At 37.4% G+C, this 26,100-nt stretch overlaps 1 protein-coding gene across 2 annotated transcripts in view; it reads right to left on the minus strand.

Moving 5' to 3' along the window:
• The window catches only part of SACM1L (SAC1 like phosphatidylinositide phosphatase), a 33,848-nt gene that overhangs the window by 5,876 nt on the left and 1,872 nt on the right, over nt 1-26,100 (minus strand). For both annotated transcript variants that reach the window (XM_065051755.1, XM_065051756.1), the window contains exons 2-13: nt 18,302-18,399; nt 16,624-16,698; nt 13,973-14,100; nt 12,628-12,777; nt 9,942-10,001; nt 8,261-8,294; nt 5,516-5,617; nt 4,654-4,739; nt 4,400-4,486; nt 3,870-3,938; nt 3,701-3,780; nt 1,546-1,644 (exon numbers count right to left, since the gene is read on the minus strand). In XM_065051755.1, coding sequence (XP_064907827.1) covers nt 1,546-1,644; nt 3,701-3,780; nt 3,870-3,938; nt 4,400-4,486; nt 4,654-4,739; nt 5,516-5,617; nt 8,261-8,294; nt 9,942-10,001; nt 12,628-12,777; nt 13,973-14,100; nt 16,624-16,698; nt 18,302-18,399 — 1,068 coding nt within the window. The remainder of the gene's footprint in view (nt 1-1,545; nt 1,645-3,700; nt 3,781-3,869; nt 3,939-4,399; nt 4,487-4,653; nt 4,740-5,515; nt 5,618-8,260; nt 8,295-9,941; nt 10,002-12,627; nt 12,778-13,972; nt 14,101-16,623; nt 16,699-18,301; nt 18,400-26,100) is intronic.

Here is a 26,100-nt window from a genome sequence, read left to right on the forward strand (position 1 = left end):
TAGAACTGATATTAGGATAATTAGTGTAGTTGAAGAGTAGACATTTCTGCTTAGTAAGATATTTTAAATGCAGCATCTCCTATAATTGCCCTAAAAAAAGAAGACACGCACCAAAAAAATAAACCCCACCCCTACCAAATCCAACATCTCCCCCTCAAACCCAGCAAGCCAGCTCTCCTTTCTCACAGATCTTTCACAACTGGATTTAACATGCAGAAAATGAAGTTCTTTACCTCCCTCAAAGCTGCACAACTACTTTCCAAGAATATCAGAACTCAGACTTTTCTGTTCCTATTTAAGTAATAGACACTCAAAATGAAACAAAACAAGGTAGGACCAACCTAATGCTAAGGAAAAGCCTTCATTTTTGTATCTTGTTTTAGACACAGATAGATGGCCTTTTTTTTGTTTTAAACTTCTTCTTCATTTCAAGGAAACCTGGTTCTTTAGACAGCTTCCAATGGCACGCGTCAGTAAACAAGTTATGTCATTCAGTATTCACTCTAAGAATAAATGATCCTTCCTGCATAGGCAATCTACATGCTTATGCCTCCTTATTTGAAGTGCTCAAAGCCAATTCATTCTTCTACTCATCAGGTGTTTAAGCTTTTATTTTTTGTGGTGGGCAGAGTATATTCACAATCATCTATTAATTTATAATATTTCCACAGCCTTCATTCCAGGCAAGAGATTTATTTCATGTGACTCTTATACTCGTCTGGTGCTCACTTTTTTTTAGGATTGAATATACCACCAACAGTTTTGTAATGTTTTAGCTGATCTACTTTGTGCTTTAGGCACAAGACTTCAGGAACAGGAAAGAAGCCATCAGAAAAGCAGAACAAAGTAAAGTTTCCCTAACAACCTACATGTCTACAAGTAGCAAGGATCAAAGAGTGCTTAAAACAACTTAAATCTTTGTTTAATCCCACAATTAAGTTGATTTGGACATTTAGTCTACTTTTATATGATTAAACAAGATGAGAATTTGTTTCCTTGTGGCTTACATAGGTTAGCAAGAGCTAACAAACAGTGCCAGGGCCAAGGCTTGGTGCCACAAACAATGTGTGTTAGAGAAAACACTTTAAAAAAGAGAGTAGGTGCCTGAGGAAAGGAGCACTAAGTGTCTGACACTACATAGCAGAACAGTTTGCTGTCAACACCACATGGAACTACTCTCAGATGAAAAACCAGTATCACATAAGCTATGAAAAAAGAGTCGTCTTCAGTTGTATGCATGCTCATTTCTTTGCCTAACCTTTCACCCAAAAGTAAAAGGGCAGCTCTTGAGTCACAAGGCAGTGTTGCTACAATTCTCAGAAGCATTTTATTGGCACATAAAAAGGGCTCTACGTCTTACCCACTACCAGGTCTCTAATCTTGCACATGCAAGCAATCACAGATATGGAAACACTAACACATTTGAATGCATCTTCTTTATAGAAGATTACAGGTCTGGTTTTACTGTACCTTAATACAATAGAAACTATATGAAAGTGGTCTCATTTTAACAGCACTGAAGTAAAGAGAATTGCCCAGCCTTACCTAAACTCATCTTGCTGTTCTGCTAGTTGATCCATCAAAATCTGAAGTCGATCCCACCTCATCCGACTGCACTCTTTATGGAAGTCAAATGCTACATATCTGTTCAGAAAGAGAAGCATCTTTTTAGATGACATAAGTTCTGCAGTGAAGGTCTCAGAAAACCCCCCAGGGAAAGGCTGATCTATAAAACAGGTAGTGATAGAGATTGCTTCTGGCAAGTATCTGTGGATTTTGTCAGTGCTCTGTAATCTTCCAAAAGCTGCAGCCTTGCTGTACATGGTGAAAGCATTTACATTTCTTTACAAGATGCCACTAGTATGGGAGAGCACACATTCAGTTCCAAGTTATTCTATATTCTGGCTAGTATTTTTCCTCCAGAAACTATTGAGGGGATATGCATCTGATTTCATCTCTCGTTTTCCACCAGGATGCTTTTGCTCTCCTCTCTTCAAAGCAACTGCATTGGGAACTCCAGTTCACTTTGAAAGAGACACAGGTGCTGAAATACAACATTCTTTGCTGGCATGCAGCGTAATTCCCCTGATAGCTCTCTAGAAACCTGAGACAGGTTCTGGTCAAATAACTAACCTACTGTCATAAGAAAATTAAACAGCTACTGACTCGGAGCAAGATTTTTAACAGCCAATATATTTCTGGTACAAAGTGCTCTAGATGAGTGGTACTTAAGTCAACATTATATATATATATATATATATATATATATATATATATATATATATATATATATATATATATATATATATATATATATATATATATATATATATATATATATGTTTGCTCTATGTTTGCTGTTAATTACAGGGCATTACATTCCTCCCCTCAAGTATTCATAAACCAAAAATTATTATTTGTAAAGTTTTCAAGACTGTTTACATGAAGAATGATTGTGAATATACACCAAGGACTCAAGTCATAGTCTGGCAGATAAATGCCATCAAAACTGATTAACAAAGAAAAAGGATTTTGGCAGCATTAAGAAAGTGAGGCTGACAAACACCACTTTAACATATACAGAAATAGCAGCATCTCTGAAACACATCCTGACAGAGTTTTTAATCTTGGTTTCCTCCACATGACTTTATAGCAAAGATGCATAGATTTCCACAAGCTTTGTACAGCTAGAGTATCAATATCAGCCAAGGTGTGAGTGTGAGGAAAGAGCTCACCTTGAAAGCGGTCTTTTTAAATAAAAAGAAAAATCCACACCCACACACCAATAACACATACAAATGCAGCCATGAGGGTAGTGAAGTAGCCCACAAAATGGACACACATCTGCAACTACCCTGGTGAAGGCAGTAAGCACGCATCAGACAAGCGGAAAAAACGCTTGGGAAAAAAACAATCAAAGTACGTCAGGATTTATAAGGGTGTCTTGATTAGACTCTGCAATTCCTTAGTTGCACTTAACCAGAAGTAAATCCTTATTAAAACTGGATGTCTTTATGCTTACAGGTAGGATTTCATCTTTTGACATGAGTGACAATACTATACAGCAACTTCAAAGAAAAGACAGAGGTAAATACCTGTGAGAGCTGGACACTAACCCACCCTCTTGAAGTTAGTGAAAGCAAGCACAGCCAGGTTGTAAAATTGTGTACTGCACTCAAGATTCCCACAAAGAGATGGAATTTCTCTTGTGATTACAGTGCATTTTCCACCCTCTTGGTCCACTGTTACACTGAGATCCAGACATTTAGATCACATGTTCCCCTTATTGTTTCCTCCTTCAGCTCGCTACTGGTTTGCTCACACTCAGCACTCCCTTACTGAGTTAGCACTGTAACCAAGCCCTTTTGCCAGAAGCTAGTTCTAAAGCAGATGATTTTGTTTTCCTAAAATGCAAATGACTTCCACAGTTCTCACAGCACACTATTACTCCAATACTGGCACTACCATTGCCTCTGAGCTGCCTTTGTTATTCTGTCTCCTCTCTTTGTCCTCTGCTTCAGTCTCACTTCTGCTTAGAATGTGAGGTAAGGGCATTGGTCGTAGACAAGCTATTTCATAAAAATAACACTCAAACAAATCAGACGGTTGGTAAAGGTCCCCAAAGAACCACTCACTCTATGGGTCTCAAAGGCAACGCTCAACTTTTAACACAGAACATATCATTTCACGTCACACGTACCTGACCATTCCGTTTGCCATGCTGTTCACCATTTTTGCAAATGTTTGCTCAAGAGGCTTCTCTGAACCTTTTTGGTTAACCTGGAAGAACAACAACAAGAAGAAAACAGTATTACTCAAAAGCCTGCTTGAAAGAACAGCTTTTCCAGGAAGAAAAAGTGAAAGCATACCAAGTTGACAATCATTTGTTTTCCATAGCTAATTATTTGCGAGTCAAAATGTCTTTGGAAGCCATCCATCTAGAAGAGAAAGGAAATGAGTTGACAGATGTATGCTGCTATTAAGACCTGTGATTTACAAGGAATTTCTATGATCATCTTTTTTTGATGATACCACACAGGTAGTTTTATAACTAAGAAAAGCTTTTGATGTTCTCCATTGTGTTAATACATTTCTACTTTCATCCCCCCAGTCCATTAAGCTTTCCTTATTAAACAAGCCACAGATAACAAGTATTCTGCAGCTACTAAAACTGTTCCAAACACAAACCAAAGAGAAGCTACCCCCTTTGCAGTCTTTGATATATTTTTCCAGGCTCTGAATTTATCTTAAGGAGTACAAAGCTTCTTGCTACCACTTTTTAAACAAAGCTCAACCCAGTATTGCTGATTTTTATTTTTCTGATTACAGTTTGGTACCCTATCACACAAACATAAACCCAGAAATTTATTAAAACCCCCGAGACACAAAAAACACTCACATGATTTACTGACTTGCTGATCTGCGGCTTTGGTTTATACTTGAGGTTTGGTCTTTGAGACCAGAAAAAAGGAATTGATCCACGGGTCTGCAACAGAATGGAAACAGTTTTAAAAACAAAACTTACGAACTCACTTGCCATATAAAAATAAAGCAGACTGGTTTAGTTTGTTTATTTGTGTACATGCGTATCTTACATATCATCAGCTATCTATGTATCTTAAGCCAGTGATCAGTTCCTTATACTGACTTTACCTGAACAAACGATGCTTTGCTCCCCTTGTAATGCACAATTTGTTCTGTTTCAACAAAGTTAGCAGCATGTCCTTCTGAATCAATACCTATGTAGAAGAAAGACCTTGTTAACCAGCTCAGACTGGCTGCAGAACAGTGACAGTGTATCAGCAAAAGGCTTCCTAACCCTCCCCTTTTAAGTTCTACAGAAAGCGTGAAAATAACAGAGCTGCCTGAAGATGGTAAATTAAACACACCTTTGGCAAAAGTTTAACATAATCTGTACTAAATTTAACTTGAAGAAGCACAGTTGTGCTTAGCCCATTTTGATACTTATAAACCTAGAAACTGAGTAGTTTAATACAAAATAAATTATGAGTGCTTCAACACCAAAATATTCACAATTCAATAGCAATGATACTGCAGAAACTGGCCAGTTTCTTCAAAAGCATGTCTGTTGGGACTAAGAACAGAGAAAGTAATCTACTTCCTTGTTCACTTTTTCAACTTGAAACAATTAGAGAAAACCACTATTCAGGGCTTCCTTGCCAGCAGTAATGATGCTCTTAGTTGAATTTACTGCTAGGCCAAAAGGGCTATTACACACTTGCATATAACTGCAATAAAAACAGTCAAGTGTTAAAAACTCCTACAAAACACTTGCAATCATCTCTATTAGTAATAAAGAAGAGTCACTTTTAATAAATACCAGAACATGCTTCATCATACTGGTTCCTAATAATTTCTTAGGAGCAAGGACCTTGAGACAAACTATTATACGCCTTTGTTGTTCAACTCATTATGCAGCAATTACTCTTAAAGGTAAGTCACATGTATAGGTGGAATTTGTGTCATTTTAAAATAAATCAACTTGCTCTTTTACCTCTTACATAGTAGCGTACACCAGCCCTGAAACAGCTTCTTCTGGAAACAAGCAGCCAGTCAAAACACTTGCCATTAATAGAACATGAATGCATCGTGATAACTAACGAATAACACTAAGGAAAAACCTCCAAAATTTCATTTGGGTATTTTTATATATCAAGAGGTAGGAAGCATCAAGGAACCAAGCAACCACATTCAAAGAAGCTTGCAAATATTTCTCACACCAATACAGTTGAACATTAAACTTGAGAGAGTAACTTAATGTAAAGATCAGTATGTGCATCACAAAAGGACAGGCTATAGGTCTTGTCACCAAACACATTGAAACTGCTACAATTTTGAGAAAACAAGATTCTAAAGATTAATCTGGCCTTATGGTCCTATGTACATTATTAAATGGAATGACTTCTGAAGTTCTATTCAGTGCTACAACCATCTAATCCATAATTGTATTAAACTATCTTAGCCGTTTCTTGCTCCTGTTGTTTTTAACACAATACCACTCAAACTTTTTTCTAGGCTTTTAGAAGAGTATCTTGGGCTGTTACACCTTGCACCTGTAAGTGCAACATGTATCACATTCACAGATGCCAAAACTAGCAGTAAGGTAGACTGCCTTTCAAATCCATGTCAAGAAAATGAATGAACACGTACCAAGTCTCCAGTGGGATCTTCTAATGTAAAAAGGTTTTCCTGCTCAGGCTGGATACACAAAGTCACAGACAAACCATAATCTGGGACTAACCAATAAACAGGGGACATTGACAACTAGCTTCAGTTTGAGAGTCTTGTTCTGTGCTGCTCATAATTGCCTTTGTTTGGACTATGATAGACTATCAAGTCTAGTAGAGATCAGCATTAGTTGTGGTAACTTCTCCAGGTGGATTCACAGGCTTTCAGCCTTTGCCTCTAAAAACTGAAACCCACACCTTTAAAGCAAGCAAAAGATCAAAACTGTCAGGTTTTTTTAACATGCAATAGTGCAGAGAAATCTAGACACTTTGCCTCCACATTGGTAAACAAGATGTATTTTCTTTTTTAAAATAGCACATTTTACAGTGATTCTGCATTTATGGCTCAAATGTGACAAAGCAGCTGTATCACACATAAGCTACCTAAGCTACGTTAAAGAGCACACCAACTACATACACGGAACACCTTCATTAATGTGTGCATTTATTTCAATACTCTCAAAAATTAAAATTATAATACAAATTTGCCCTACATAATCCAGAATGTTCTCACAATTTGTAAATCTGACTGTGAAAAACACCTATTTGTCTGCTTTCCTGGAAAATTACTGCCAGGTCCTATACCCTTTATTCCAACACTTACATGGCCAAGAGTTCCCTGCAAAGAAAGGTTACCTCTAAAATCAGCTGCCTAGCTACAGTCAGCCCATTTTCTGTCTGCAATCTCTGTCATACCTTAAACAGCAACTGGCTATTGGCTGCTTTCCACACAAAAAAAATGAAGAGAGAATTTGTTGTTATTTAGAATGGCTTTTTTTGAGCAGCAAGGGAAACATTAAAGATAATTTAGGCTTTAGATGATCAAAATATCTATTACCCAAGTCAGTCCATTATTTCTCATCACTGCAAGACTAGAACCCCAGTCCAGACAGTGGAATATTTAGGTTTATACAGGGGGGGGATATTTTATTTTACTGAAATAACTGCTAGCAGTGCTGTAACAGTCGTGCTTAGGTCTCCTCCTAGCATTTTCATCACTAAAAATCCATTTTATTTCTGGGTTCTCTAAGGTGTTTGGTTAGCAAAACATATGTTACTTACGTTAATTATTTATATAGTGAAAATAGGACAGAGGAAGGTGTTCATTTCAGTCTGCCAATTGCTAATTACAATCCACCCAGACTCTTCCACCCAGAACCTGCAGGAGTAGGATTGGCTTATTCTGGCAGTTCCCTTTTGCTGTCTTTCCTTGCCTCTCCAACTACTCCCACAGCATTTTCCATTAAATGAAGTCACGGGAAAGAAGCGATGGAGATCTGCCAGCTGCCAGCAATCATACCAGAACAACCGATCCAGTCAGGAAGCTTCTCCTTGCACACACCTGGGGGACCTTTGCAATGGAGGAATTCAAGAGAATGTGGCATGAGCTGCTCTGTCCAGTCTTGCCAGTCCCAGGGCACCTGGGACTTACTGTTGATCACACACTGCACAAGGAACGGTGCCTCCAGCAAGCATTAAGCTTACTCACAGCATACACCCCTTCTCAAAAATAAACTCATGACTGCTTTGCTCAAAAGGATGTTACCCAAAGCATGGAACAGGAAAAGCAGTTGTCTAGGAAAAGTGTTCAGGAGCCTTCAGCAGAACTCCTTATCCTTTTATTCAGGAACATCTATAAGCACTCTGAAGTCAAAACTGTTCTGCTTTATTTTAAATCCAGAGTAAATGCTAAGTGAGGGTATCTTTATAGCAAGATAAGAGGTGCCCAGGCTGATGTGAGAGCATTTACCATATCAACCTTAACCTTCAATCCCACTGAAAGCCATTTACGCAAATCATGGTGTAAAAGTAAATACAGTAAGCCTTAAAAGCAGAATATTTGAGTTAACACACGAGTGGGCTGTCAACATGTCATGCTCATATCTGAACAAACCACAACTTGTCTTTGACACTATGTTCTATGCCAATGCAGCCACAGAGCAGCCTCATCAGCAACCACTTTGCTGTTAAAATACCATGTTCAGCACCAAGCTTTAAAAATGAAAGGATACATCCGTGCATCACAGGCATAGCAAACCTATGGATCTGAAACACACAATACATGTTAGAAATATGAAACATTAGCAGTCAAGAGATAAGTGACTATGACTTGCCTAGGAGGTTTTTTGGGGGGTTTTTTCAAAGTTTTGTATACTTTATCTCCTTTACGTTTTGTTTAGGGTGCAGTAATTCTTTCCAATAAATAAGTTCAAAGAAAACAGCAACACGTATAATCCGTATTAGGAGCAGGGAAAAAGTGAAAGTGTAATCCTAATTATGTGACCTTCACAAAATAAAAAGCTGCTTTGCCCTCCTATACATGGCATTTATTTTTCTGCAAACAAAACAGGCAAAGCAGTACACACTGAAAACCTTTCAATACTGTATTTGCTGTACCTCCACAGCAGCATGTAAGCAGAGATAGCAGTAAACACCACATGGTTTCAGTAAGGAATACTTCTATGTGATTAATACTCGAAATGCTTGTTCCAGGTTTTTCCCCATCCTATCACTCTTGAATAACTCGGTCTCTCTCTCTCTCAAAGAAAAAAAAAAAACAAAAACAAAACAACAACAACAACAACAACAACAAAAAAAAAAAAAGCAAAACCACAAAACCATCAAACAATTTCCAATACTAGAAGTCAGAAATATCACATCTTATTACCTAAACCTGTTACTATAGCAAGTTACCTGTAGTCAACATTGGGTCACGCTTCCCCTCACATCAGTTCTCCCTTTTCAGCTTCTGTGTTTTGCCTCCTGCATCTGTTTTCAACCACCCAGCCACACTTGGCTTTCTTTGCTTTTCCCACCACAGCTTCTCATTTCCCAAGCTTTGTTTGCTTAACACCATCCAAATCGTATACCCAGTCATATGCCTCTGGAATATGTACGACAGCCCTTTGCTAATTCATATCTCACATTCCAGAAGCACTGCACAATCCAGCCTTTGGGAACAGTGCTGTCTAATGTAAGAGCACATCTCCACAGGTTACAGATACAGAAATAGAAGCTGTGCGTCATTCACTTCAATAAATGAGAAGTACTGATAGAGAGAAAAATGTTACTGTAGTGAAGATAGTTCGAGAAGTTTAACACCCATCTGAAACATCTAGTAAGAAGTAGCTTAGATCAGTCTGGCCATTGAGACACTACAGCTGTGGCCCATGGTCATACATTTGTATTTGCTGGACTAAGTGAATTCAAAGGTTACAGTGTGCTAGTCTTCATTTGAAATAAATTCAATCTAAACTGTCAGTCTTACTCTTAATTATCATCTTCAAGCTCCATTTGCCTAGTGAGTAGGTCATAAGTTGCACTCATGGAGAAAGATGCTGGCCAGTCTTTGAAAAAAGTGATGAGCTGAACCTTGCCAATATCTAAATAAGTAGCTAAACTTCAAAAAGCTTGAGAAGCACATGCTGTGCAGTGTAACTTCCCCTTTGGTTTACATGAGCATGGTCTCAGCACATTATCTTCAAATGCAGACACTTCCAAGGAGTCAGCTTTACTCTATGTACTACTGAGGACACTGACACACAGTTGGAATTGAAAGCAGAAGGCTGTCACACTGCTAAACTAGAAGATGCACAGCCTGGCTGTCTGAAACATGAGGCAGAATTAAAGGAATGTGTTCTATACTTAAAGTATATTTGTCCTCTATTAATATAATTATTACAAAATGTTTACCTCTGGTTGAGCAGCAAATTCTCTAAGAAGATGCCCATTCCATACAAACCGTGGATCTGCCTGCAGCAAGAAAAAAGGTACCATACTTTTATAAAATGTGAGTTCTGTTTAATTCAAAGGCAATATCACAGTGTCCATGCATTACACAAGTTTAGGGCAACAGATGTACATAAAGATGGAATTCCCTTATTTCATCAGTACCATTCATATCCTCAACTAGAAACCTAAATAAAATAAAATAGTTAAAAGAAGAACGGCTCTCTCCAGTCTCTAAGGGTGTTGCCCGACACTTCAGACATGCTAAACCACTAACAACTGAGCTGCAGCATCAGAAGAACATGACAGTCTTTGTCCTACATAAACAAGGCTTGAAGAGGTTGTCCAAAATTTTAAGAACAGTAGCAAGGTAACACTCCTAAAATGGGTAGAAGTTAAAAATGCAATGAGTTCTGTAAACAAAAATCAACAATTCTGAGAATGGAAACTTAAACAGTACTTGTAGTTTAAAAGACTAAAGTATTTATATTCTGCATAAATGATCCTCTTCAACTTCATGTATTTCCTATTCCTAATTCACCTCAAAAGTGTCTTGAGCACCTTGCTAAACACATTCCAGAAAGCTACCAGATTAGTCACAAAAGCGACATTTGCGGCAGAACACAGTGCAGGCTCCAGGGAAGTGACAAATCTCAACTTTAATATGAGGCAGGCAGACAATACATCCCTGGGGATGAGGGTTAATTCCAGCTCATTGTTGGAACAGTCCTTTGTCTAATACAAAACAAATATCTAATAAATAAATAAATCATATCTAATAAATAAATAAACACCTATCTGCCAGAATCTAATCAAATCCAACTTGCAGTATCTTGAACTAGTGAAATAACACAACATGAAGATTTGGTGCCCCTATATTGGTGCTGCCTGCTTCTACCAGTACTGTTTTTAAAAAAAAAAAAAGAAAAAACCCAACAAAAACCCACAAATATCAAACCAAAACACCCACACACCAACCACAGTCCAGTCTTCTCTTGTAGCAGTGAACCAGAGGCCCAAAATTGCCACCATCCTTTTGTTAAGCTATTATACATGGTATCTCAAAAAGATGGACCCAATTTCAAAGAGATAGCGATTTCAAATTGAAACACCCTATACTGCAGCCACGAGTGTGAAATAACATGAATATTGTTTTAAACATCTGAATTTACATTATACCAGTGTCTTTTTACTGTACTTCGCCTTTCAAACAACCTTCTGAAGTGGCACAATTTTAAGGCAAACCAATCCTTTCATGTCAGCAACTGCTCTCCCTAGCAAGAGTACTGCCAGAGCAGCATTTTGATAATGCGAAACAGCCCTCAATTATCAAGTGATTTTCTTTTTTCTTATTTTTAAATCTTGAAAAAGTGCACTGCTTCCCCAGTTTAGACAGTCGCAGTAACTAAGAGACATCTCATGACTCCACTGCCACCTCTTTGGCAAAGGAAGAAGTGCCATTGACTTCCAAAGTTTCAGTATTTTCAGTGCCTAGGTAGCTTATATCTTGTTTACGCTGCAGTATAGCAAATTACCAGACTAAGGATTCTGGAACTCTGGAAGCACAAGAGAATTTTAAACTCAAATTGCATTTGGCTGTATGACTTCCTTGTCTTTAAGACAAAAGCAGCATATTAAATTCATGCTCCAAACATAACGAATAGGCTCAGTTTAGACAGAACACAATATCCTGATGCCAACAGCCATAAATCCCACAGTTCTGTTCCACATTATCCTGGAAGAGAATACAAAGTCAAGTGCCATTTATTCCACTTTGGGTTTTTTCCCCTGATTCTAGGTAAGAGGAATGACTTGCTTTCTCTCAGTTTTTCTGCTTTCTTCTTGTTACAATTAGAAGTGTTTGATATTCAAGTCAGATAGAGGCTTATATATTTTGAATATTTTTTTAAAATCCATTTAAAGCAGACTGCAGAAAAGTACTTCTAACTGCCAGATCTAGAAGTCTGACATCACATTAGAACAGATTTCTAAAACTTCATGTTGCTCACAAGCTTAAGGAAGGGTGCTCAGCCACAACCCCTAACAGCCTCGATGAAACACCACAGTGCTGAACTAATTTGTGTACTGAAGCATTACAAACCAGAAATTTCCACCCTTTTCTCAGCACCCCACGAAGCAAATTCAAACTAGACTCTGTGTACTTTGTACACTCGCTTGGTTGCTTCTTTTTCCTCTTGCTGTCAGCTTCTCATTCCAGAGAACTGCTCCAGTACCACTCTATTAACAAGGTTACAGAGATAGTATAATTACGCAGTTCAGCAACACAGGGCTATTTTTTGCTAGTTCAATTATAAGGATCCGCATCTAAGCAACATCTAAATCTGTTTCAGTAGTTTGAATTAACAACTAAAATAGTAAAACCATTTTTAGTTGAACAGAGGACCATAAATACTTCAACAGCATCTGCTACCATTTAGCATACTAATTCATGGAAAAAAAAAAAGGTTTAAGCTCAAATGTAACAGAACCATGGGTTTCAGCGACATCCTGGGTTTTATATAAAGCTTCCTTTAGTTTGTGAGTTTGTTTTGACATCATTTAAACATCAGCTGCATAAACTCAACTTAAGCCATGCAGAACTGATTTGCAATATCCGAGACACAGATACTATGCAAAATTAAATCCTTACCCTCTCTAGGAGGCTCATTTCCTGGAACTCTGGGCTTGTGTTGGCTAACCGTTGCAGAGTGTGTGTCAGGTCATACGTTGTTGAGAAGTAAAATCCATCCACGCTCAAGACATGACTAAGCATTGATAAAAATACTTTATTGTCCTGCAACTGTTGAGATGATTAAAAAAAAAAAAAAGACAGAAGAGCTCTCATTTATTACCATTGAAACAGTCTTATAAGCTACTGATACTTTTTGATGCAATGAGATGAACTCTGCCAGTGCTCTAGTAACACAGGTTACCATACAAGGGGAAAGTCATTGTGACTGCAATTTCGGTACCAGTTCACTGGTAACTTAGAGCTGGCACACTGCAACCAAATTCTGCAAGGACAGTGGAGAGCAAAGAACAGTATTCCTGAGATGTAAATAGCTACTGATATTTAACTAATCTAGTGACTTCCAAGCAAAAATGAAGCCATTAGCTCCCCTGAAAAACATTAAGTCAAAAAAACAAGATGGCAACACAAAAGAAAGTATATGATTTGCTGTCATGATTACTGCAATAACTAATCTTTGTTCTGGTTCAAGTTTTTATTAACCTACTTCCTTTCCTGAAAGAGCAGATTCCCTTTCAGCTCTGCTGGTTAGACATCTTTATCTGCTATTTATCAACCCACAACACATTTGTTTAAAACAATCTCCATCCTTTCCCTGCCTTTCAAAAGAAAAACAAAACAAAAGAAAAACAATTATTCCTTGCTGGGTAATTATGCAATTGAACAAGTCCATAGATTAAGCAAGGCAGATAATTAAATGACAGCAAGGCAGCTTATTGTAGGGGCTATCAGAATAGTAAAGCTATGAGAAAGATGTAGCAAGAAGAGCATTGTGATTTTGTGGACTGGCTCAGGAAGTCTGCTTTGTAACAGCCAGTGTTTGTGCCATCTATTACAAAGCAGCACTAACACATCTCCGCATATGCCAGGCAAGCACAGCCTTCATTAAGGTCCTCAGAGTAAAAAAGATGACACAGGACTTTGGAACCATAACAGAGATGCATCAAGACAGCCCACCTCATCCTCCCATACCGTACCACCTTAAAAGAGGGAAACATGCAATGCACAGATCAGACTCCGGGGATGACATTCTAAGTTGCACAACATGAGTTTGTTATCTTGAATGACTGAACCCTGTACATCTATACCTAAAAATTACATCAATTATAGTAGCCTGAACAAAACAGAAAAAAAGTATAGTTCAAAGAGCTGCCTAAATTTTCATAGTTTCATCAAATTAGGTCCCACAGTAATGGATGTTAACCTAAGATGACACTGCCCCACACCCCTCTAATAACCCACTTACCTGAATATCAGTTAAGTGCAGCATGGTCTTTTTGTAGGAGAGGATGTCAAAGTCTGTTGCTTTCCAGATTGCATGACTGAAAATCTCACCTACTTTTTTCTTTTTTGTTATTACAATAAGATACGTGCCTGTAAATCAGAAAGAGCAAAGTTAAAAAAGAAAATGGACATACTAAGGAAAGCAGCCTATAACCATACCAGAAAACCAAAAGCAATAGGAAGGAGTGAGGCTTCTTCAGGTTACACCTAGAACTTGATGTTCTTAACAGTAAGGGTCTGGCATAGAAACAAAACACTTGCTAAGCTACTCACTTCTCTATGCTCACAGATCTTGACCTACTCGTTAAGTCTAAGGAAGTTTTAAAAAGTGGACAGGTTTTAAAAAAAGTGCCAGCTACTGTTACTTCAGATCAGAGGCAGTCTGAAAGTCTTTAGGCTTGCAAATGCAGAAAAAGGCCAATGCTCTTAAATGTGGTTTGGAAAGCACAGAGCAAGTCAGAAACACATGAAAGGAAGCATGCTTCAAAACCCAAAGAGCCTACTCATCTCCAGAAAAAAATAATCTTAATAGGTTCAAAATGCAGTAAATAGAAGGGGGGTTGTTTTAATAATCGTAGATGGGAAGTTTGCTGTTTTCCTCGTAACAGTAACAAAGCAAAAAAACATAGTCATGACAGTTAACTCAAAACAATTAATTTACACTTGCTGGGAAACACAACACAGCCTCATTTCTAAGCCTATTTTATTTCAGTACCATCTTGTTTTTGAAGAAGGCTACTTCATTAAATTGGATGTTGATGGATAAAAATGACTCATCACCTACATCTTATAAGCATTAAATGCTTACTTACAACTTCAATAGAGCAAAACGACACACAGACCATGCAGAAGTACAAAACCACAACTCTAGTACATTTTTATACTAAAAAATTCAAATAAATAAAAATGCCAAAGCAGAAATTGTTCAGGTTGTGTGCAGTAAGTTTACCCATTATTTGTATTTACTACAATACACCAAGTTCTACATACAGGTGAATTATTATATCAGGTATCTATCCTACATAGTTAGTCAAGTAACAGGTACCACTTTTTTTTACCTCTGCAGCTCTAGTGTTATGACTTTTATTTGAGTGGAATATTCAAGCACTTAAGAATGCTCTTATATGTTTGCATCTCAAGTTATAAGTACTACTTTTGGTCAGTATGTCAGAAGCATCTAGATGCCTTATAAAAACAGCACATTACATCCACAATTGTGCCACAAAGATGCTGCACAAATAGATACATTTAATCCAACATGAACTTTCAATATTGTCTTTTCCTATTTTGGTATGTGACCTTCTCTTTGAGATTTCAAGAGCTTCAGATATTACTACAGTATTAGGGGAAAAAAATGCTGAAGTATGTGAAGAATATTCATGCTTGTTAACAACGCTGCACTGCTAGGTATGGAACTTGTTTTACAGTTAACAGGTAACAGAACTGCCTACCAACACTTAGCTAAACATAACTGAAACGATACCATCTTTAGTGACAGCTGTATACTAGACATCGGTGCAAAGCTTTTTGGGAGTGGGAAGAAAAAAATAAGCAGGCTATTAAAAAAAGTTACATACTTCTATATTTTATATGAAGAAATGTCAGATGAATTAAAGTCATTACCCAAGCCTGCAAGCTGTGAGAATTCCCCTTTGGGGCAGTCCAGTTTTAAAACAAGGCTTGTCAAGTACTCAAGACACAGGCGTGCATTACATTGTTCTTACTCTGCAAGATCCACAATTCTTTAGAATATGAGTGTATAAAGTTCATTAATTTCAGATCCTGTCAGAAGTTACTGCATTTAACATAACAATATTTTGTTTCATTTGAGACTACCACAATAAGTGAACTTAAATCTTTTCTACAGATGGAGCTTTTTATTCAGTATATATGCTCTTTATTAGATCATTTTTCAGACTATGTTAGCCTCAAACTCTAATAAAGTGTACCCACAAAAGATCGTTTGAATAGCAACACTTACTTTCCTGGAAGCTAAGACTTTATGCATCAGGTTTGTTTGTGGCAGTGATTGTTTAAATCCAAACACCACTGAGATACTTAGAAAAAGCAGACAACTTATTCTGACCTTATCCTACAGCACCCCCAAAATTTAGCATTGTTCCAGTCTGTCCTTTTTCTTTTAATGCTTAATTTCCTTTGTACTTGTAGGCTAATTGGAACACAATCATTTATTGGACAGCTGCATCTACTAGTCTATAATCCTTGACTCTCAGTTATTTGTGTACCAAGATTATTGATTTAAAGTCAACCTTCACGACCAAATATTTGACTGTTGCATCAAATCCTGCAGCTAAAATTAAAACAGTTATGAAGAATAAGCCGATGAAGTTCCTCACATGCATCTGAAATGCATTCCTTAAAACTCAAACTGTCAGTTAAACCTGTAGCTACTCTAAAGGCAGGTTAAGAGGTACATGAACATTCATGATAAACTATATTTGGGTATCTCTATCCTCTAGCAGTCACAAGGAAAGCCCATCATACTGATGCAAGTGTAACCTCAGACACTCGCAAATATTTTTGTCTTTAAAAGGTTTTTAGCACTATATTTTGCCTAAATATGTTTAAAGGGCAAAGTTCTGTTTTCCTTACCTGCCACCAATCGGATTGTTCCCAAAATGCCATATATAGGCCTTGTAACAGCCGAAGGGGGAATATCTTTTTTAACTGAAAAGCAGAAGAAAAAAAATTTTAAAAAAATCATAATTTCAGACTGCTTTTTCATGACTATATCAGGAAACTATTAAACTAGATTGGTCTTGAACAAATCTCAAGTTTTGCTAGAGTCTTAAGTATAAGAAGCAATGCACCAGAATTTCAAAGCCTGTTGGGGAACAGGAAGGGAAGGATGTGGAAGCATTCTAACCAAATTTCACATGTTGTTTCATTAAAATAGTCATTCAATTAAATAAATTCAAGCTCATTCACATGATGTTATAGCAAGTAGACTCCTCAATAATGTATTGTCCTGCCAGAAGCTTTTTGTTTTGAAGCCCTCAAGACATCAAGGGCAAATAACCCATAAATGCTTGTGCCTCCAATTTTTGACTGCTGCTTCTGAGCCTCAGTTTATTTCCATTTCAGAAGACTTACTTTACATTTTGGTCTATCTCTACAAAACTACCAACAGTGTAGATCTGGCAAGGGATTCAGTATTCCAGTGAACAAAGAGATCCAAAAGGTATTAAAATATAAATTAGCCGAAAATGTAATATGCTAAGACTTCTATCTATATTTCTAGAATAGCAGAAGGGATATTAAAGAAGTTTAAAAAAAAAATAGCCAAAACCACCCACACCAGAGTTAGGCACTTTTCCAGAACATGGAGAACAAAGAAAGACAGTGCTTGAATTTTCCTTTGCTTTAAATGCCTTGCAGTTTCATCTGATAAAACACCAGTAATGAGAACAGATGCTGACTGATAAAATACTTGGAATGGCTATCTTCACAGCTTTGAAGAGACAACTTTAAAGGAGAAATTGAAGTATTATACGACAACACCAGAAGTATTTGTGGGATGGACACACTGCTCTTGCATGAAGTATACAAGAGGCCTAATAAAAGGAAGAAAATGACTGCTTTTATATTACTGTAGCATTTCTGTCTCTTGAGAGATTAGTAATACTGAGGTACAAACTCCTGAATTATAAGTCACCCACGGCTTTCACTTAATGTTGTTGTTTAATGCAAGTTCTTTGATTTTTTTTAATGCATTAGTTTCACATTCTTCAAAAAAAATAAACTTTTGAAGACCTCAGCATGAGCATGCTTAAGACTACTTGCACTGACATTTGAATCCAGATTTGCAACACAGAACTAAATTTACAGTGAGGGTTTTTTTTACTGTTATTGTTCCTAGACACTTCATGAAAATTCAGGTTTCAGTATTAAATAAAAGACAGCACCAAGACAATTCAGGAAGAGCTGCAGAAGCCCAGTGTTCAACCCTGTCCATGTTTGATCTTGGACTTGTAGCACCAATCCCAACTAGCTTGGATAAGTCAGTTTTTACTGTCGTGATGGGAAATCTTAGCAAAAACAGGCAAGCACAATCACCCTGGTTACCTACAGCATCAATCCCACAGCAAGAAGGCACTTCAAAATTCTCTGCAAGACAGAATACAAAGCTCTATTTTAAAACAGTAACTAATTTAAAAACAATTATTACAGTATCAATTTAAGGTTCTGAAGATCTTCTGGAAGTGCCTAGAGCAAGACAGACAAAAAGGACAAAGAAGCCTACATTGAGAAATACTGGTGAGGAGAGTACCTGTAAGAGTGACTTCCGTGGAGACTCTATCAATAGCAAGCACATCATCTGCTCCATCATCACAAGCTTCCACATAGAACTTCTCTGGTGTTATATGCCTTTAACAGAACAGATAGAAAAGAGGAATTCATTTAGCAACACTTACTTTGGGTATATTTATATTTAAGCTCTTTACAATATGAAGATAGAGCAATCAATTTTAAACCTGACTTCAACTGCAAAACCAAAATTCTCAGTGGATTATTTCCCAACAGCCATCCATGTTGACAGTGCATTAAAAACGCAAATCAAACTAATCAGTTATTGCAAAATCCAGGGCTTGTTTAATAATCTTAATTCTTTCTTAATATTGGAACTTAAAGAGAGGAAAGCGAGTTTGTGCACATAGTGGTAGACTAATTCATGTAAGCTTGAACTACATCACATAGAAGTCTGATAAGCCAAAAACCAAACTTCAAAATCAAAAGTTTATTCACCAAACACTTTCCCATAGATCAGAAACTAAAGCACCACATCCCTGATGCAAGACGAGTAAATACAAAAATAATGTCCAAAGTGATAAAGACACTTGTTTCACACTGGAGTGTTGTAAGTATCTTAAGAAATCACTTGAAACAACACACAAAAAAAAAGAAATTAAAGTGGCAAACTGTTTTATTGAAGTAGGTGTCTCAACATGACCACTCCCCAGATTTTTTAGCCAGGTCTGTGTGACACATGTGGGTAACTTGTATCCTCAGACACATCACACACTGACATGCTGTTCTGACTTCATAGACACTTTTCCCCTCAGAAATCTGTATGGAGTACAACAGTAGCCATAAAATTAAACATAGTTTTCAGAAACATTCCTTCAAAATATACCTGTTAAGATACTCTCAAGAAGACAGACATGTTATACTGTGCAACAATATAAGAATTATGCAGCAATTACTTGTAGCTGTACACAGGAAGTGCTAAACAAAAAACTGAACACGCTTCAACTAGTGTTCTTAACTTTCATAATGATTTTTCTTAGTTTAAGGCTTGACAAGACCATGGGTGTAGTTTTAAACATCTTGTTCTGGAAACTTATTCTACAGGATAGATATTTTTAGGTTCCTTCTCTCTAAATAGATCTTGTATTTCTTCACATCTTTTTTATTTTTTTAATCCTCCAGGAAGTTGAATTAGAATCCTAATTTGGATCAGAAGAGACCTTTGAAACAGGTCTAGAAGACCTTTCAATATGTCTGACACTGCACCTTCCACTCACTAAAAGCAGAGCCAACTTCAAAGTTTACCCAACTTCAAAGTTAAACCCTGTTTCTTAGGGTGTGTTTTGACTGTCCCCAAGGATGGTGAGTCTACAATTCCTCTTGGCAATTAGAGGAAAGCCACAGGAGACCAAATGCTTAATTGAACTAAAACTCAAATTAATCAATAGTTAACTGTTCATAAAGTAACTTAAGTTCTTTAAAGGAAAATTAGTCTATGTGTCCTAAAATGGGAAACACATCAACAGCATTCCTCTTGTACATCAGACATCTTAATCTTTCATGTACACATATGAAATTCTTTATCTTGGAAATGAAAAACAGCATAAAAAATGCAAACTTGAAGTTTTGTTTAACACTGAAGCCTTAAAACCCCTACTTTGCTTTCATTGCTTCTGGTTTTGATGAAGTGCACATGTGCACCCCTGGCTCTTTAAGGGGGTCTCACAGCAATAATGGGAGCTGGTTTCAAGGTGAAGAGTAAACAGGCTTACACAGATAGAATGGGCAAGACAAGCTTAAGGACATTGATAAGCCCTCAATTTGTTGAAGAATTTAAAAGGAAATCAGGATATACTATTTAGGGTGCAGTCAGAAGCCTGTTGCTAGTTGGCAGGAGACAGTAGCAGGCATTTTTTTTCCACAAGGGAAAGCTGCAGCTACTTCTGTAGGGTTAGCTGAGCAGCCAGCTTTTTCTGGGAGGTCAGTTGAAGCACAAGACTCCACCTAAAAAAACCTCAAGAAAAGACACTGCAAAAGTTTAATATTGGACCTGTTACGCCTTCGACACAGATGCTTATGCACTCTTACTTAATTGACTACCTTAAGCAAAATAAGTTGAAAAAAATCCTTTAACATAGCAGGTTGTAAAATAGTGTCCAAACTAGTGAGAATGATGAGTCTAGTTTCTGAATACTCTGCATAAAGAATACAACAAATAAAAGACACCTACACTGACCATACAGAGCACAACTGAGCATTTCCATTCTTGATCAGTATTGTTAAAAGCTGCTCTTTTCATCATGAAGTGCAATATGGGCATGACTGCATTATAGTCTTAGCACCAAGATTCAGTTGCATAGTAGTTAAAGCCTGTTCTCAACTGAGAAAAAGCTTAGAGGTGTAGAATATTTGTCATGTAAGCAAATTTTCTATTTGCCACACTCAAGAATAATAATTTCTCCCTGGAGAACGTGAAGTCTTTTACCCTTGACATCCATGAGTCAAGAAAAACGAGAGAATTAAGGCCGCCAGTGCAAATTATGCCTCTCAATACAAGTCATGTGCCCTGCTTTGCTAGACCAGCCTCCAGCATTTCTTTCTCTCAAATACTTGCCCATATACTGTCTCCTGCCACTACCATTGGCCTTTTAATGTTGTTTGTTGTTTTGTTGTGGTTTTTTCTCCCCCACCCATCACCCTTATCTATTCTTGCACAATGCCTGCACACTTCTATCTTGAACTAGGTTTTGCCCTCAACCAAAAAAAAGAAACATTGCAATCAAAATTCTCCTTCCCACAGTCCTCTTTAAGACTGGATTTGGTGACAGAAGCATCATGGACAACACAAGTGATCCTTGCTCTCGGTTCAGTGTACCAGACTAGCTCTAGGCTTCAGCACCTTACCACGCACTGAAACAGCCTCATTGGTGATGGTTTCGGTGCTTTGGGTGTTTTTGTTTTGGAGGTCTTTTGCAGGGGCAGGAGGAAATCAGGTTGCCAGTCTACAAAACTGAGAGAACTTAAATACTTCTCTGTTAGGATCACCATTAAAAACTGCCTAAAATACAACTTGAACAACACAAACTGAAAAGGCCATTGCCCTGCAAAATGTTAAAGCCTTGTTTCAAAAGTAGTGGGAGAATTCATCCTCTTCAAAATCTTAAACGGAAACATGATTCACTTAGTCCTTGCTTCATTCATATAAATAGTTGAAAGTTTTCTAAACTAAACATAGTTGAGGAAGAGGCCAAGAATTAAAGAGGTTTCAGCCCAAATGCTGATTCACAAACTTAGCAGTTACCAGAACTAGGCTAGAAGGCTCATTCTCATTTAGATGACTATTTTCATCGTACAACTAAGATGACTGCCTCCTGCTTCTCTTTCAGGAAGGAAGCTGGTGAACATTGCATTCAAGAGTGGTGTTTTTCCACAGACTCTAGTCATTATCAAGTCTGTCTGTCTATCACAAGCTTAGAAAGATAACACACATGCTTATTTTACTGATCAGAGAAGATATTAAAACGCTTGATGTGGTTTAACCCAGCAGGCAGTTAAACACCACACAGCCTAGCCTTTTGCTCACTCCTCCTGCCCACCCAATGGGATGGAGGAGAGAATACAGAAAAAAAGTACAATTTGTGGGTTAAGATAAAGAGAGTTTAATAGGACAGGAAGGGAAAAAATATTTAATGATAATAACAATAATTGAAAAAATAATATATAACACAAGTGGTGCACAATGCAATTACTCACCACCCATCAGCTGATACTCAGACAGTTCCCAAGCAGCGGTTCCCCTAGCCTGCTTGCCCCAAAATTTACACTGAGCATGACATCGTATGGTATGGAATATCCCTCTGGCCAGTTTGTTCAACTGTCCTGGCTGTGTCCCCTCTCAGCTTCTTGTGCGCCTGGCATGGCCTGAGAAGCTGAAAAGTCCTTGACTACTTAGCAACAACTAAAATTGTATTATCAACATCATTGTACCTATAAACCCAAAGCACAGCACTATACCAGCTACTAGGAAGAAAATTAACTTTATCAAAGCCAGGACAATAGGAATGAAGGATCATTCACAATGATGAGCAATCTGCAGACAGATTAATTATGTTCTTTTAATGAAATAAGGAAAAGGTGAAAGTCCAACTGCTAATACTACATGAAAATAATAATTAAAAAAAATAAATCTGTGTTTTCTAAAAGCCCATAATCTCTGGAGTTACTTTTGAAACTAGTTTTCATACATAGACCATATTCTGCTTTCATATAACCTTCATATTAGACACAGGAGCCTGCCTTCTCCTTGGCTACGTTGTCACTGCTGTCCATAAACATCCAAAACATCAGGAACTCTTAACAGCAATATCTTGCTTCTATTACAGCACATAAAACCTTCACAAAATCTGAGTTCCTCTCATTCACTTGGGCTCTTTCTCAGTGTTCCTAAAGAACAAAGGGAGTGACAAAACAGAAATAGTTCATCCTGAGAATATAACTCATGGTACTCAAGAAAAGGCAAGGTATTGATGCACTGCAACCATCTAATTCAAGTATTACTGAGGGTGCTTGGATCTCATTCAGAACATCTCTAACTGAAACTGTATGGATTGCTGCCAAGTGACAAAACAACTCATCCAGTAGGTTACAATTAAAAAATTGAGGAAAAAAAAAGTATCTGCAAGTGATTTAAAAGATCACCTAGGAGGAAACCATAGCAGAGTCACACATCAGGCCTTAGTTTGAGTTTGGTTGTGGCTTTTCTTTGAGGGTGGGGTTTACTGGGAGGTTTGGGGCTTTTTTTTTTAATTAAAGGCCCTTTTTCATTATTTCAGTTCATGTTGCTGAAGAAGCAGACAAACGGAGAACCTATGTAAAAAGGGTGCACAGAAGCTATTTGAAAATTATTTCAACTACCTTGCCTTTAACAAGCAAAAAGAAAATTCAGTAAAACTCTCACTGAAAATTAAACCTTTTGATTTTCTAGGTTTAGTTCAGGCACTACCTCTTCTGTGAAATCAATCTGGGCATTGACGTGAGTACATCTAGTAGCGCAGTAAAACGAGAGAAAACGAAATGGCTCTACTGAAGTTAGTCCCCATACCCTCCAAAACTGAACTAAGTACTGTGTTGCAGCGTAAGCTTTCAGATGCAAGAGGCATATTTAATGCCCAGACAAGAGATTCCTCAATATGGGCCTGAGAAGAGGTAAAAAGTACAAGAGCATCTATGACCAGTTAGGATCTGAATTAGAGTTAACTTAGTATCTCTCATTTCTGTAGTTATTTCAATAGCATCCAAGTCAGGCTTTGAATAAAACATGTTTTCCACATTTACAGTGAGTGTCTCAACAAGGTTGGTGTTACAGCAAGACTAGCTTTCCTCCAAAACTTTCTGAACATTCCTACAAAAGCAAAGATATTTCGTTATCACCTGAAAACAGGAAGTTCTACAGTTTGTGGTTTTGCTTATTAGCTACTAATATTATGAAAGGTTTTCTACTCTTCTTCATTGAATTCAGGTTTACCATGCTCCTATGCTTCAAAAGAAATTAACAGAGGAAGTAATCCTACCTCAAAACCCTGGAGATGCATCTTAGGATCTTCTAAGTAAAGCCATCTTCTGTTATTTTATCTGACTGCTTTCATGGATCTTTTTAAGCCATTAATTAAAACAGCAAGAGCTGTTCCATTTAATAATCCAAGACAAAAGGCTGCCTTACAAAAAGAAATGTTGCTTACAAACATAGAAACACATAAGAAAAAAAACCAAAAACCATTGCTTGCTTATATCGTGTATAAATCAGCTTAATTTACAGTTCAGTGAGATAGTATTTTTTTTTTTTAGTTTGCATATTTGTTGTGAAGTTTCACTTCATTAGTTATATTATAAAGCAGTGTTGTACATCATGAAGATTAACGCAGAGTTGCATCCTACATTTTAATTAGGCAGATCTTACAGACAAAAATACTCCTGTGTTCGGATACAGCACAAAAGAGGACCCATCATGCTCTAATGGCAACTAAAGATAGTAAATACTTCACTCAATATCACTTAAGCCTTCTAGGCCTCAACAGCCAAATCCTTACTTCAGTAATTGATTATTTCACCATAAATACTTAACATTGCTTTAATGCAGGAAACTATTTGATGTCAGCCTCTAAATACTGTAACGAAGCAAGCCAAAAGCACATCCCATACTGTGCAGCAACGCATTTGCTGTACTCAAGATACCAAAGTGGTGTGCACTAAGATATAGGAAAGACATTAGTATACACATACCGAGTCCCAACAGCGTGTTAAGTAAGAGTGCTAACATACTGATGGTTTCAACACTCCAGAGACTCCAGATTTTCTAGGTGAGCAGGTGTGCTAATTATACATCTACAATAAATATTATTCCTCAAGCAGAAACAGCTCAAGGAACTGGAACATCTCCCATAGTACAGTAATTGTTACAAGAAGGAAAAAGGGAGTATAATCCCAGGATTTTTTTAAAAAGCATTAATGGAAATAGCATTTTAAAAATAATTAAAAAAAATACTTAAAGGCATAGCTTCATAATAACTATTTCCAGCTAAGTTTCACTTATGCAGTAAATAATTTGTCATCTTAAGTTAATGTCCTCCTCAACTAACACCCCTGACCTTCACCATGACAGCCACTTAGATTAAGCAGAAAAAGAAAAAACAGTGTTGCTGCTCTTTCTAGAAGTATTGACCAAACTCTGAAAACACAGTTTAGAAAACAAGAAAAAAACCCCAAAACTGTACAAACTAAAGACAAGATGCACTTTTGGACCTCTCCCCAAATACAGGCAGGTGAAGGCACTGCATTCGAGTGCAGTAGCTACTAATGACTGACCAGTACATTCACAAAGCATGCAGGTGTAACTGCGGGCAGGAGGAGTTAAATTTAAACACAGCTACTGTCAGAGACCCACAGGATACCAAGAAGGCTATCGCAAGATAAGCCTTCATCCAAGCACAAAATAAAATACGGGATCTTAAGTGAGCCAAAACAACGGCCAGGATTCTCTCTATTCTGCAGACAGCTCTACCCATTGGTTTTTACTGATGAATTGGACTGGCAGCTTCACTACCAACCACTAGCCTGCTACCTGCAATAGCTGTTTGAATTTTACAATTTATTCCTCAGGCTAAGAGAGGAAATTAAATAAGCAACAGTGACTCAGATGACAACTATGGACAGTAGTTTCCAGGTTAAAAATTTTCCCCTATAAGTGTTCGGTGTAACTCAAATAGTTCCAATGGTAGCACAGACACTAGACATAAGCATTTTTACTGGTATCACCTGAACTTGACTGATGACACTGGTCAAGGCACAAAGGGTTTGAGTCACTACTTTTGATAACATGAGAAACACAAGAGGTTTGCATTCAGAGCCAGAACCTGCCTGTGGATATACAGAATGGGACCCTGCAGAGCACTACAATCAGTGAAGTTCTTTATAGGGCTACCAGACTACCCAGAAGAGTTGAAGCTGTAAAATGTGACCTTTTCACAGTGAGAATGAGAAGTCAGTTAAAACAAAAAATAAAAAAAAAAAACAACCCAAACAAAAGCCACCACAAAACAACACACCACAGAGATATCATTACCACTAAATCCCCAAACTGATTTTCTGAGAAATTCTGGCTAGACTTCATACTAGATTAGCAAGGTCTACAGAGAAAGTTTGACTCATGGCTCAAGTTATGGCCCTATATCTTAAAATGCGTGGTAAAAAGTCTGCAGGCATTACCACAACTTAGTGTAATAACAGGGGGAAAAAAAGCCTGTTTTTCAGAACAGAAAACAATGC

This window comes from Columba livia, chromosome 2, assembly GCF_036013475.1.
Source record: "Columba livia isolate bColLiv1 breed racing homer chromosome 2, bColLiv1.pat.W.v2, whole genome shotgun sequence".
In the NCBI taxonomy this organism is placed as follows: domain Eukaryota; kingdom Metazoa; phylum Chordata; class Aves; order Columbiformes; family Columbidae; genus Columba; species Columba livia.